Below are 12,629 nucleotides of genomic sequence, written 5' to 3' on the forward strand. Positions count from 1 at the left end.
ATATAAATATTAGTCAAAAATAATGTCATGAATAGGCAAGATATGAATACTATCTAAACAGAACGTATCAAATGTATAAGAAGAAAACACAGGAAGGAAGAAGAATGAAGTGAACTTAGAAATCCAGATCCTCTCCACCACGCCGGCCATCAGGAAGATTCCACAGTCCCTGCTGCCACTCTGCCTCAATGGTACGCATTGTCGTCCGGATATGCATGACGGCAATCGCCACTGCCAGCGCGTTCCAGACGTCCTGGCCGGACTCGCCCATGTCAAACTGGCAGATGAAGCGCATTACGGCGTTGCTGGTTGGTGTCGAGTCCAGGGTAACGATCACCAGGAGTGGACCGCACACCAGGAAGCCTACCAGGATGGGGAAAGTCACAGTGTGAACTGGTTCCATCCCCGTTCCTTCTCCTTCTGCTGCTTCTGCTTCTGCTGGCGTTGATGTAGTTCCCATGATTGCAGCGTCTTGGTAGCGTTGAGCGAGCGCACACAGCCGGCGGTTGACCCGTTCCAATGCGTCGCGAGTCGCCTCCCTCCGTTTCTTGGTGTAGAAGACATGGGTGCGCAGCGCGCGAGAGCGGGCCTTGAGGCTGCCGTCGTAAAAGGCCCAGTTGAGGTAATTGTCGACCCCTCGTTTGATAACATGCGCCGGGCTGATGCGGCGGACGTCGCAGTCTCGGACTCTTCCGCCTAGAGTACACAGCCTGGAAAGGGATTTGATAGCTGTAGTTGATTTAGCATTGGACACCTTATCCTTTATTCTCTGCTCGGCTGCTCTTACCGTAGAAACTCGATCCCCTCTTGACCGCACTGATCAATGAACTTTCACGAACAGACCGGGCAAACAGGAGCTTCGGGAGCGTCGCAAAATCCAACCGCCAGTCCTTGGGGACGATGGGCTCGAACCCGCGCATGGCAAGCCGCATGAAGAGCTCGCGCTCCCCCTCGCTCCACGCGCTATGAGACTCACCGATGGCGTTGCCCAGCCGGTCGGACTTTTCCTGCCGGAACTCAATCCCGAGATCGCCGTATTCGCTGTACGTGATGCTGCTCGCCGACGAGAAGCTGTCATCGTCATCACTGGCCTCCCCCTCCTGGGCATCGAGCGAGACCACCTTGTTGGGCAGCTGCTTGTTGACGGGCATGTTCGCAGGCGGCGCATACGTATAATCATGCAGCGGTTTGGCCTTGGCTCGAGTCTTGCTAAGACGGCGATTCTCTTTCGTCTGTCGTGGTCCGTCTTCTTCATCGCCAGAAGGTACAGCAAGTCCAGTATCCAGGGTCCTCTCATCGTCATCGTCACCTTCAGGCGGTGTGGAATTATCGTTGTCAGATGGGGAAGATTTTATCGAAAGAGGGTCATCAACAGCCAACAGATCTTTCTCCGGGGGTGCCTTCGCCTCCTTTGCCATAGACTCGGGGATGTAATCCTCATCGTCTGAGATGTCGATAAAGGGCCCCGTGTATGATTTATTTGTTAGCTTGGGAGAAGACCATAGACGGGGCTGCTTGGCCTCTTTGGTTTCCTCCTCGTCTAGACCCTGACCTGAGGCATTGTCGTGAAAAGGATTGGTATCGTCAAAGAGAGCCGTATCTCTGCTCCTTTTCCGCCCCGAACTCGCGTTTATTGCATCGCCATCAAGCTGGGGATTGTGAGAGACATTTTGACCATCGTCAGCACCCGTAACTGCGATGACCGTACCGTTTTCTAGGACCGTTTTCGAGTCTGGATCGATCTTCAAATCGTGCTGGCCAGTAGCGGCAGCAGCAGCAGCGGCAGTCTTCCTCCTCTTCCGCGTTTCGACGCCCGAGACAGTTCCCTCGTCTGCATCCGTCTCATCTATCGTAGGCAAGTAGGCCGGATCAGTCACTTGGTTCTTCCTCTTCCGAGACCTGGAGGTCCGTCGAGCAAGAAACAAATCCTCCTCGCTGCTCGACCCATGGTCTCTCTTGGGACTATACGCCGGATCAAGGTCCCTGCGTTTCTTTTTGAGCAGCACGATCCCCATATCTGCTTGGTCGGCCTCTTCATCCTGCTTCCTAACCCTGTACGTCGGATCGAGGCTGCGTCGTTTCCTCCTCTTCGCTTTCAGGGGAGAGAGCGAGGACCGTAGATTCCGCTCGGCCGAGGGGTCATTTGATCCCACGCTCTTCCTTGCCCGGCCTCTGGGCAAATCTTCCTGTGCGGACGAAGTGTGTCCGACGTCAGGGACCTGGTCAGCCTGCGTATCGATCTGAGCGGCCGAGAGAGCCGACTTCTCTGCTTGCGGGAAGCCCGTTATCAAATCGCTCGTCATCGTAGCCGTAGGAGTCGCAGAAGGAGTCGGAATACTATCGATAGTAGTCTCAAGAGTATCTGGAGTCATCACGGAGTCTAGCTGCACAGCGATATCAGCCTGGAGAGCGTCGTCCAGCAAGGTATCAACATCAACATCAATATCAACGTCAGACGAAAAGATGCTCCCCGGTTCTGTCTTTTCTCCTTTCCCATCTTCTCCCCGAGCTGGCGACCCGGAAGATAAAGCGGGGGAAATTCGCAACTCCATGGAGGGCATCGGTTAGACAAAGACGTCGACGACCGGGGTGTTGCTCTTTGTCAGGATCGAGGGACAGGGCTGGTTGGCCACTCGCTGGCGAGTGGAACCGACACATCGAGGAAGAAGCTTGTAGTCTTTGGTCAGGATATCTATTGTGTGGTGTTGGAGGGGTTGGGCTGTGAGTGAATGGATTCTGCGTGGACGGGGGGAAGTGAAGTGAAGAAAAATGGCCGAGGAGGGCGTCTCAATTTCGATGGCTTTGTCCTTGCACCTCGAGACAAAGAAAAAACGGTTTAGATACTGGGGCCGGAATTTTCTAATATTAGTCTCGTCGGGTCAAGAGTCTTGCTTGCACAATAAAGCTGGGTCTATAGAGAGAGACAATCTACCCTACTGGCTGTCGAACACAAGGGCAGGACAAGACAAGACAGAAATGGTCATTTTTGCTTCACTAGCCACTTTCCTCGATAGTTATGGCACATCAACGCATTAACATTGGGTCATCATTGCAACGCAATCTTCATCATCTAGCGTGGAACAATCGTCGTGATCGTCCCGTCAATTAGCCTTAACCGATGTCTTGATCGTAAGAGAGGAGCTGGTCCATTCGTGGATGGAACAAGGAGAACGACGGAGCGGGAAAAAACAACTAGAACAAGCAGTCGAAAGAGATAGCAGGAGAGAAGGATAACAAGTGCACCAAACTCGCTCCATTTTTTGTTTGCTCACCAGGCACCGTAGAGAAGTAGAGCACGCACTCCGCAGAGGTACTTGGACCAAGCCTCAAAAAACGTTGACGGGGTATGTTTACGCAAATAATGTTGGGGTTCAAAAATAAGCGAAGAAGTGAGAAGAGGACGAGAAAGAAGGGAGAGAAAAAAAAAAAGCGTTCTGAAAGTGACCAGCATCAATCAAGGATATTATTATACGGCCATTTGCTCTGAAAAAGAGAAGGGGAAAAGAAAAAGAAGCGAACAACAACCCTGAGAAACGCAGGTCAGAAAAAAAAAAAAAAACAAATTCCGTTAAGCGAAGTCTGCAGTGTAAGAGAAGCCACGGAATTCTTCCTGCATGGCTTGAGACAGCACTATAGATGTCGTTAATAGATATTCGACAAGAGAGATGGGTTCAAGGTCTTCTTACCTGACTGGACGGGCGTTAGGACGGGCGTCACGCTTGTAAACTCTTGGTCAAAGTTGCTGGTATCGGTGGGATTGGTGATAGTCGGCATGAAAGGGGGTGGCACCCGTTTATGGTAGATGTCATCCCAGTTGATGTTGCGGAAGAAAGCGTGAGACATGACTTCCTGGGCGTCGGTTGGTCCGGAGCCCAGTCGATGCTCTGGCTCCCGAGTCAAGAGCTTCTGAAGAATCGAGACCGAGTCACGGGGCATATGGATCGGATACAGCGGTTCATCAGCCAGGATGGCGTCGTAGATTTCATCCTCGTCTTCACCACGGAAGGGCGATTGCTGGAGCAGCATTTGGTAGATGAGCACGCCAAATGCCCACCAATCCACTGCGCGGCCATATTTCTTATCCAACAGAATCTACATGGAGGAAAAAGATCTCAATCAGCTTTTGATGGGAAAAGTTGCACCAAATCATGGGGAAGAAAAAGAACCATCTTACCTCGGGCGCCATGAATTCGGGAGTACCGCAGAACGTCCCGGTCGTGGATCCATACCACATGTTTTCCTTGCAGAGACCGTAATCACCGATCTTGATATGACCATCCAAGGTGATCAGGATATTGTCAAGCTTCAAATCACGGTAGATGACTCCGTTTTCGTGGAAGTATTTGAGGGCCAGGCAGACCTCTGCGGCATAGAACCTGATCACCATTAGTTTAAAAAAAATTTTTGACAAAGGAAACAAAGAACAGGGTAAACGTACTGTGCCCGCTTCAAGCCAAACTGGCCGCGCTGGATGTGCCACATTAAATCACCACCACTGATGTATTCCATGACGAAGTAGACACGAGTCTCAGTCTGGAAACAGGCATGAAGGTAGGTGAGGAAAGGGTGTCGGTCCTTGTTGGCAATGAGAAAGACGCGCTTTTCGGACTTTGTACTCTCGACTTCGTCATTCTCAATGATAAATTCTTTCTTCAACACCTTGATGGCATAGAGCTTCCTGGTCGACTTGGTTTCTGCCAACATGACCTTTCCGAAGTTACCCTTACCGAGCACAGCAAGGAAATTGAAGTGATCCAGTCCAATTCGGGGCTTGGCCGCTTGCTGAGGCTCCTCCTTGAGGGTCGCGGGGGGGGAGGTGGGTGACACTGCCACATTGTGAGGAGGAGGAGGAGCCACAGGCTCTGCTGCGTACTGCGGGACTCCCCCATATGGACCGGGAGCGTTTGTTGGTGGGGGAGGCGCCACTGCAGGCTTCTTTGTGACTTCCCTATAGTCTCCCGGGTTGTAAGGCGGGATTGACGGATGCTGTACTTGTGGTGGAAGAGGACGCGAATCCACTGGTGGCTAGTGTTAATGCATGGTCTGAGAACGTCGAGGACCAAGAGGTGAGAAGAGTGCTTACCTGGAGATTGCTGGATTGGAGAACGCATCTCACCGGTATTTGGAGGGTTATGTGACGACGTCCGATCTGGGTACTGGGGTCTTTGTGGTGGTGGCTGATGATGTTGTTGTTGAGGAGAAGTTGGTTGAGGCGGGTACGGAGGCTTTTGGCCGATATCGCCAGGAGAGTTTGGCCAAGTAGAAGTATTGATGGGTTTCGGTGGGAAGGACATGCTCTGATCGTGAGGTGACTGTGGACCGGGTCTCATTGTAGAACCACTACCACCGGAGCTCATGGAAGGGGTTTTGCCATGGGTCTTGATGGTCTCGAGGATCTTGTTTGCGGCTTCCATAGACATGCCACAGAAGTCCGGTACCAGATGAGTACAGTGCGCATGGCAAGTGAGGCCACATTCTGTGGAGGGTTTAATGTCAGTGAGTGAAAAGGGGAAGGAAAAAAAAAAAAAAAAAAAAAAAAAGTTCATCCACCAAAGGAGATGACAGACCTGTGCATCGTTTGGCGTTCTTGCGGCCAAAGGGCAAGAGATAACCACAATGGCAACACCAGTTGGCAGAGATATTGGAAAAGCCCTCGAACCGATGAGGGATCCGGTGATTGATCTTCTCCTCGTCGGGGTCGGTCTCGTAGTTTGCCTTGCTGATACACTTGGTGACCACTTTCAGGGCGCACTTGCGGTGACAGGTGTACTTGCAGTCGGCACACTGCATGCCGGCCGCATATTTCAAAAAGTCGCCACAGAGGGCACAGCGCATGATGTTGTAGAATTGCTGGACAACGAATTTGTGGCCCTGCTTCTCCAGTACTTCTTCCTTCTTCTGACGGACAGCACCCTGGCGGTTCAGACCGATATCGAAGGGTCGACGGTCCTTAAGTTGCTTGGCTATATGGCGTATTAGTGGTGTATTTGGAAAAAAAGAAAGAAAAAAAGAAGAAAGAGAGAAGGATCCTACCAAAGCTCATGCTCAACTGAATCCTGCCCACTGGTTCCAATGCAAACCACGAATCAATCACGACCGCACCGCCCGGAGCACCAGCACCCTGAGGGGTAGAGCCAGGGGCACCTGGGCGAGCACCCGCAGGATGCTGAGAAGGACCCGTCGAGGAAGCACCGGGACTGGTCTGGCCGCCTGCGAGGCTTCCGTGATTCATCTTGTCGGCCGACACCCAGCCGGAGGCATTGATATCGGTTTCTAGCTTCTTCCGGCGCATCTCCTCGGCAATGTCGGTGATGCGGATCCACAGCATGCCGATGGGGGTAGGGCGGTCTCCCGATTTATCATAGACGGTGAGTTCGATCTCGTTCGCCTTATCGATATCGATATTGAAAGACTCATCCTGCCACCGATCTGTGCGAGTCGCCTTGGTGCGCGCCTTGATGGCATCTTCGACCTTGACGATGACAAATGTCTCCGGGCCCCGCGAGAACCGGGAGCTGGCTGCGTGATCGACTTCTTTCACGGCGTGGACTCGCATGGACAGGTGACCGGTCAGCGGCTTGCGCATGTTTGGAGCGCTCAAGCTGTCATCTGTAATCATTAGAGGGGGAAATAGAGAGAGAGAGAGAGAGATGATGATGATGATGATGATAATGATGATGATGATGGAGAGATAAGAAAAAAAACTAATACCATCAGGGCCATCGGTGGACTCAATGTCAACGTGGAGATCCTCGTATCGCTTCAACGCCTGCTTTAACAACTGGATCTTCTGGTTGCTCTCGATGCGACGCCCCTCGGCATCGGCACGGCTCTTGCGGTCACCCTCGTCCTGATATAGACGAACCATCTTCTCAATACCGGCCTTGTATTGCTTTTCGACGCTCAGCTTGAACTCGAGCTGCGACAGCATGAGCTGAATCTTGGGTCCGAGATAGGGGGTATCATATTTGATAAGATCTTCAAGATTAGCGACGGCCCCAAGACTTTTACAGGGCAAAGTGACTCACCCAGCTTGCTGTAGTTGGGACGCGCCTTGGGCACGGGGGCGAATGGCCTGGGGTCTGCGAACGGCGCGCCCGTGGGCATCGAGCCCGCTCCTCCCTGAGGATAGCCGGCGGGAGAACCATCGGCACCTCGCTCATTCGAAAAGTAACCGGGCCCGTAGTCGCTCGTAGGGGTAGGGCCGACGGACTGGGAGGAAGCCGGGTGACGGGACTCGGTGGGTGAGCCGCCCCCTCCGCTCTTGCGCAGCTGCAGCTCCTGCAGCTTCTCCTCCAGATAGGCGATGTTCTTGCGGCCGTTGTGGATGTTGGCATTGATGCCTTGCTTCACCAGCGGGTTATCGGTCGACTGGGCCATGTTGGTGGCCGCCGTGATGAGGGCCTTTTCCCGCTCGATCTTGCGGTAGACCGAGGCGATAACCTCGTCCTCATCCATGGTGACTGACTACTGATATAACGATTAGGCAAAGAAAGAAGAAAAAAACAGAACCGATGAATTAAAAAAAAGGAATCAAAAGTCAAAGAAGGGAACGAAGATTTAATCCACGGTCGCAGACGATGAAAGGTGGAAGAAGGAAGTTGACCGGGAAGGGCCCATCGCGGGGTTTGTCACTGCGTTCTTTTTGACTTGGTTGTTGCAGGGGGGGGGGAAACGTCCCCCCTCGACAGCTTGGATCTTCCCACCACCGCCAGCCGTTGAAACAAGGATTTTTCCAGGCTCTTCGACGGAGGAATCTTCTTCAACTGCATGGATTGTAAGACACTTACGGGGCGAACCACTAGCGAACCAATTTGCAGAACACAGATCAGCGCAGGAAGCTTGTTATTTCCCACACACTCTCACACGCGCTCTCTCTCTCTCTCTCTCTCTCGGTTGAGTTTATCTCTTGTCTTCGCGTGGGCGGCAGGGAGGATGCTCAGCTCATCGGCTCTCTTTTTTTTGCGCGATGGAATGTAGGCAGCAAGGCAGCAGGCAGAGAGGGGGGGGAGGTGAGAGGAATGAGGAGGGGAACAACAGAACAAGAATCGCCTGAATAATCATAATAATAATACGTTATGAATGAAGAGTGGGGAGGTTCTCCTCCGCAGCAGCCACAGTCAGCCTTATCGCTGTGTAATAAATAGTCTTGGTAGTACTGTGTAGGACAGTGTATGGAGTACAGGTGTGTCAAGCTGAGTAGTGACACAGGATTCCAATTCTTCTACTGAAAGCCGGAGGGAGAGCAGATGGCCTACACTCAGTGATGATGCATTGATTATTCCATTAATCCTGACTAGATGCCTTCAGAAATGCCCCGACCTGCACAGCCACATTGAACCAGATATTAAGTGTCAGGCAGTATCCACCAACCGCTGTTTGAACTATGGATTCGGGGATAATGGCTCAGGTCGTGTGCCTTGATTTTTTTCTTCTTCTTCTTTCTGCTGTTTCAATTAATATTTATTAGTAGGAATGGATGCCCGAAAGGACCCTGTCGGCATTCCTCGTTGAAGAGCAATCGTTAATTGCCAAGTCATCGTAAATCGTGATACATATAGGTAGTACTGTAAAGGACTATTCCGATCGTTTGTGGATCTTCGGTAGGAAGAGCCAGGCAACAACCATGACGCCGTACAGGCCGATGCAGATCGGGTGCAGGACCATGGTGCCCACGTTCTGGGCCAGAAGGCCGGTGAAGAAGGGAGCAACGGCGCCGCCGCTGCTGCCCAACGCGCTGATGAAGCTTAGGCTTGACATCTGGATGGGGCGCGGCAGCAGTCTGCTGAACACGGCCGTCGCGCACGGGTAGACGGGCCCCAGCAGCAGGCCAACGATGGCGACGGAGACCGCCTCACCCACCACGTTGGGGATGAGCCAGGTCATTAGCTGGAAGGCAACCGCTCCCGCCACCAGCAGCACGACGGCCAGCTTCTCGCCGACCCGGTGAGCCGGGTGCGACAAGAGGAATCGCCCCAGTGTGATCCCTGCCCAGAATCCTGCACTGACATACCCAACGTGCGACGGGTCGCCGTGGCGGTAGCTAATCAGGAACGACACCACCCACCCGGAGATCGACACCTCTGCCCCCTGGTACGCAAAGATGAACAGTGCCCCGAGCCGGGTCGTCTTGTTCTTCACTGCCTGCTTGAGCAGTTTTGTCTTGGTCGCAGGGCTACTGCCGTCATCGCCGTCGCTGTTGTTCTGTGAGGCGGTCTGCTGGAGGGCTGCTAGCAGTTGCACGGGCAAGTCCTCCTCGTAATGGTAGAAGGCCCACACCGCGAACGCCATGTTGAAGAGGGACATGAATAAGGTGAGGAAATAGTAAAACGACCACCGTACTCCGTGCGATACCAACGCCGTGGCAATGAGCGGCGCGATGGTCCCCCCAATCCCGTACGCGCCATGCAGAAATCCAAGGGCGGCCGTGCTGTTGGCCAGGTTGGCGCAGAAGACGTTATTCAGTGCCAAGTTGATCGCCATACCAAACCCTAGGAAGAAGAAACTGGCCGCCACCGCGGGGAAGGGCGGTTTGCAGATGAGGATCACGTAGCCGGCGGCGAGTAGCGTCGTCGACACCGCATACGACTTGGACCTCCCAAGTCGACTCTCTAGCGCGTGCGTCACGGGAGCCGCGAGGATGAACCCCAGCGCGTTGGCCACGAACACCAGCGAGACAACCGCATAACCGATGCTGTAGTCCGCCTCGATGTACGGGATCAGAGCCCCGGGGGCACTATCATTCAGTCCGTTGGCGAAATTCATCAGGCAGCAGCTTAGCAGTCGCCATTTGGTCGCCGACGGACTCAGAGCTGCCGCCCCGGAGGGAGGAATAGTCTCGCGGACACCTGCAGAGACACCCCGTGGCGTCGAGGGCTGGCTCTCAATGTCACTTGGCGGGTTGGGGGTCTGGTATCCGCTGTTTGGCATCGACACAACTACCCTGGCCGATTTTTGATTCTGGTTGTTCCATTGCTCAAGCTCGTAGTCGGACGGAGCCCCCGCGATGCCCTGCTTGTCTTTGCGCACCACTGCCGCCGGGTTCGAAATGGGGCGGTGGCTCTCGATATGAACGAGAGCCCCAAAGGTGGACGACATGGTGATGGGGGGCGATAGTATCGTAGCAGCACCAGTTCAGTGACAGCTCAAGGGCATGACGTTTGCTTCCGAATTCAAGACTGGGCTTATACCATGCCAGCGGATGGCCACGACAATAAAAAGCATCTTGGAAACTGAATTCCGAATTAATAATGCCTGTAGACACCCCTCGTCCAGACCCAGCGACCAAGGCCGAGAACGACCTGGTGGAGACGGCAAACAAGCATCCAGAGGTGTCTTAACTTATCAGAAGCTGCATCACACACCTCGAGGTGAGTCACAATTAATCCAGATTCCACAGAGCAGGTCGTTGCAGTCGAATCCACTCGAGCTTGACAAGTCGGAAATCGAACCCCCACACAATTTTTGTTACTCCAAAACTGCTTGTCCCGCACCCAAAAGAAAAAAAAAAAAAAAAAACCACGACGAACTTCATTTCCACGCACCACCAATATCTATACAGAACATCAGGGAACCACCTCAAAAATACGAGCAGAATATCTTGCCAGTGAAAGAAAAAATGGGTCTCCCTCGACGAAAATTGCTTGCCACGGCCGAGGAGACCCTGACGCCGCCGGACGAGCTCACGCCGCAGCAGCAGATCGCGCGCGCCATCAAGGCTACCGGCAATAATATCTACCTGGTCGAGCTGGCGTCAAAACAGACGCTGCTTGTCGAGTTGCCTGCACGGTTTCGTTCTGCCATTTGGATCAAGCGTGGGTCGTTTGTGGTGGTGGACACTGGGGCGCTCGAGGAGCGGGAGAATAAGCTGGGTGGGGAGATTGTCAATGTTGTTCGGGATGAGAAAGCATGGCGAAAAGCCCCGTACTGGTAGGTTGTTGCTTGGTGCTTTTTGTCTTTTATCTTTTCGTATGGCATTAGATTTCACCAAAGTGCTGACCGCTCCAGGCCGAAGGAGTTTGCGAAGCAAACTGTGCAGCTTTCGGATGATGACGACGACGAAGATGATGACGAGGAGGAATCTCGAGTGGGCAAGATGCCCGAGTCGGATGAGTCGGACGCTTGATCGATTGGCCTACGCCTGGACACTAGATGAACGAAGAAAATTGCTGATTTTATATTGGCGATCTATTCTAAGGCTGCCGCTCGTGGAGTCTTCTCGTCTCTCAGAAAAATACCAACGCTTTGGATCACGAGACAGAGGACGACGGCGGCGGAACTAGCGTTGGTGCTGGGGTATGTGTTCCAGGCCCATTCTTGGACGGCCCAGACGGTATATATCAGCACCGGGTGGAATCCCGCCCGCCAGAGGAGGAATGGCGTTGCCCAGGCCAGATAGGCATAGAATTGATAGTGGAGGGATCTCGCACACAGCAGACCGATCACGAGGGAGGTCAAGAGCACGGTCATGATGAACGAGCTTGACAGGGCGACCCTTGGCCGCTTCCCGGCCATCATCTGCCGGACGAATTGCACCGGGTCCATTCCCGACGGAGCAATCCAGTCTCGAGTGACGAAGAGACCGAGCAGGGAGAGGTGGATGGCTAGCAGGGCCAGGGAGAATTCTCGGGACAGAAATGTCTCTTCACCGACAAACCGCCAGTTGACGGTCCATTTGAACATAAACTGCCGAGTCAATTCGAAAGCGCGCGAGAGGTACCCGGCGGGGTTCTCCTGGAGGAACGGAATCGCCAGCAGGACCTACAAAAATTAGCAAAATAGTTCTGGTGTAATTGAATGAGATCCTAAAATCGGAAGAGTGTTTATTTACCTGTATAAGTAGCGCGACCGATCCCAGCAACACACTCTCCACCAGTGTAAAGTTCAAGATGGTGATGATGACAATGGCCGGCGCAAGTAGAACGAGGGTCATCTTGATCCCTACGCCGGCCGACCAGAGCACCACAGCAGGCAGCCACTGCCTCCTCTGAAAAAGATATATCGCAGCCCACATCGCGGCAGCGGCAAACCCATCGTTAAACAGTCTCAAAACGAAGACACTATGGAGGCGTTTCGATAGCACGAGCAGCGGGAGCAGGTATGGCGGCGCGCCCGCACGATGGTAGCAGGCCACCACGACAATCAAGGTGAGCAAGTACAGCGCCGCAAAGATCACTTGACCCATGAGGATGTCCGCCCCGCCGTCTGTCAGCCGCGAGAGCAACGTGTAGATGTACACGTGTGCAGCAGGATAGACGAGCGGTCCCGTTGGGCCCTCGATCCGCGTGTAGTCGCGCTCGCCGGACAGGTACAGCGAGACCTGGTACATGTATGTCTCCCAGTCAATCTCGGTATCTTTTATAAGAGAAAACTATCAGCAATTGAGTTCTAGGGTTTTCTTATCCTCCTCGCTGTTTCGAACGAGCCGCTCACATGAAATCTTCCAGATCACTAGAGCGCATAGAGCGGCGTCCGCCAGGACAGCCAACGCGCCAATCCATACTGTATGCCGTGGGTTCCGGATGAGATCGAAGACCAGGTCTGTGTACCCCATGGTGTCGACGAGGGGGAGGGGGAGCCTGAGGAGGTGTAGCAAGACGAACCTGTTGTTGATCGGTTGGTGGTGAGTG

At 53.4% G+C, this 12,629-nt stretch overlaps 5 protein-coding genes across 5 annotated transcripts; 1 reads left to right on the forward strand and 4 right to left on the reverse strand.

The window, feature by feature from the left end:
- Positions 1–115: 115 nt before the first annotated feature.
- On the reverse strand, positions 116–1,151 carry ASPZODRAFT_55006 (hypothetical protein; the record flags this gene model as incomplete). The annotated part of the gene is made up of 2 exons (XM_022728509.1): positions 116–729; positions 788–1,151. The coding sequence occupies 2 exons, from the start codon at positions 1,149–1,151 to the stop codon at positions 116–118; spliced, it is 978 nt and encodes a 325-aa protein (XP_022585449.1).
- A 2,261-nt stretch (positions 1,152–3,412) lies between these two features.
- On the reverse strand, positions 3,413–7,614 carry ASPZODRAFT_292750 (hypothetical protein). The gene is made up of 9 exons (XM_022728177.1): positions 7,029–7,614; positions 6,712–6,978; positions 6,034–6,609; positions 5,568–5,963; positions 5,084–5,476; positions 4,439–5,018; positions 4,175–4,376; positions 3,687–4,092; positions 3,413–3,630 (listed from the first exon to the last, which is right to left on the reverse strand). Exons 1-9 carry the CDS (start codon positions 7,456–7,458, stop codon positions 3,569–3,571), a joined length of 3,312 nt encoding a protein of 1,103 aa, XP_022585450.1. The 5' UTR covers positions 7,459–7,614; the 3' UTR covers positions 3,413–3,568.
- A 499-nt stretch (positions 7,615–8,113) lies between these two features.
- Positions 8,114–10,518, reverse strand: ASPZODRAFT_126913 (hypothetical protein). The gene has a single exon (XM_022721608.1). The coding sequence runs from the start codon at positions 10,096–10,098 to the stop codon at positions 8,578–8,580; it is 1,521 nt and encodes a 506-aa protein (XP_022585451.1). The 5' UTR covers positions 10,099–10,518; the 3' UTR covers positions 8,114–8,577.
- A 42-nt stretch (positions 10,519–10,560) lies between these two features.
- Positions 10,561–11,134, forward strand: ASPZODRAFT_126916 (hypothetical protein). Its single transcript, XM_022721609.1, has one exon. It carries the CDS (start codon positions 10,619–10,621, stop codon positions 10,931–10,933), a length of 315 nt encoding a protein of 104 aa, XP_022585452.1. The 5' UTR covers positions 10,561–10,618; the 3' UTR covers positions 10,934–11,134.
- Positions 11,135–11,187: 53 nt separating this feature from the next.
- Positions 11,188–12,553, reverse strand: ASPZODRAFT_138068 (hypothetical protein; the record flags this gene model as incomplete). Its single annotated transcript, XM_022724412.1, has 3 exons — positions 11,188–11,760; positions 11,831–12,354; positions 12,433–12,553. The coding sequence occupies 3 exons, from the start codon at positions 12,551–12,553 to the stop codon at positions 11,188–11,190; spliced, it is 1,218 nt and encodes a 405-aa protein (XP_022585453.1).
- Positions 12,554–12,629: the final 76 nt, after the last annotated feature.

Source organism: Penicilliopsis zonata (genome assembly GCF_001890105.1).
Source record: "Penicilliopsis zonata CBS 506.65 unplaced genomic scaffold ASPZOscaffold_1, whole genome shotgun sequence".
Lineage (NCBI taxonomy): Eukaryota > Fungi > Ascomycota > Eurotiomycetes > Eurotiales > Aspergillaceae > Penicilliopsis > Penicilliopsis zonata.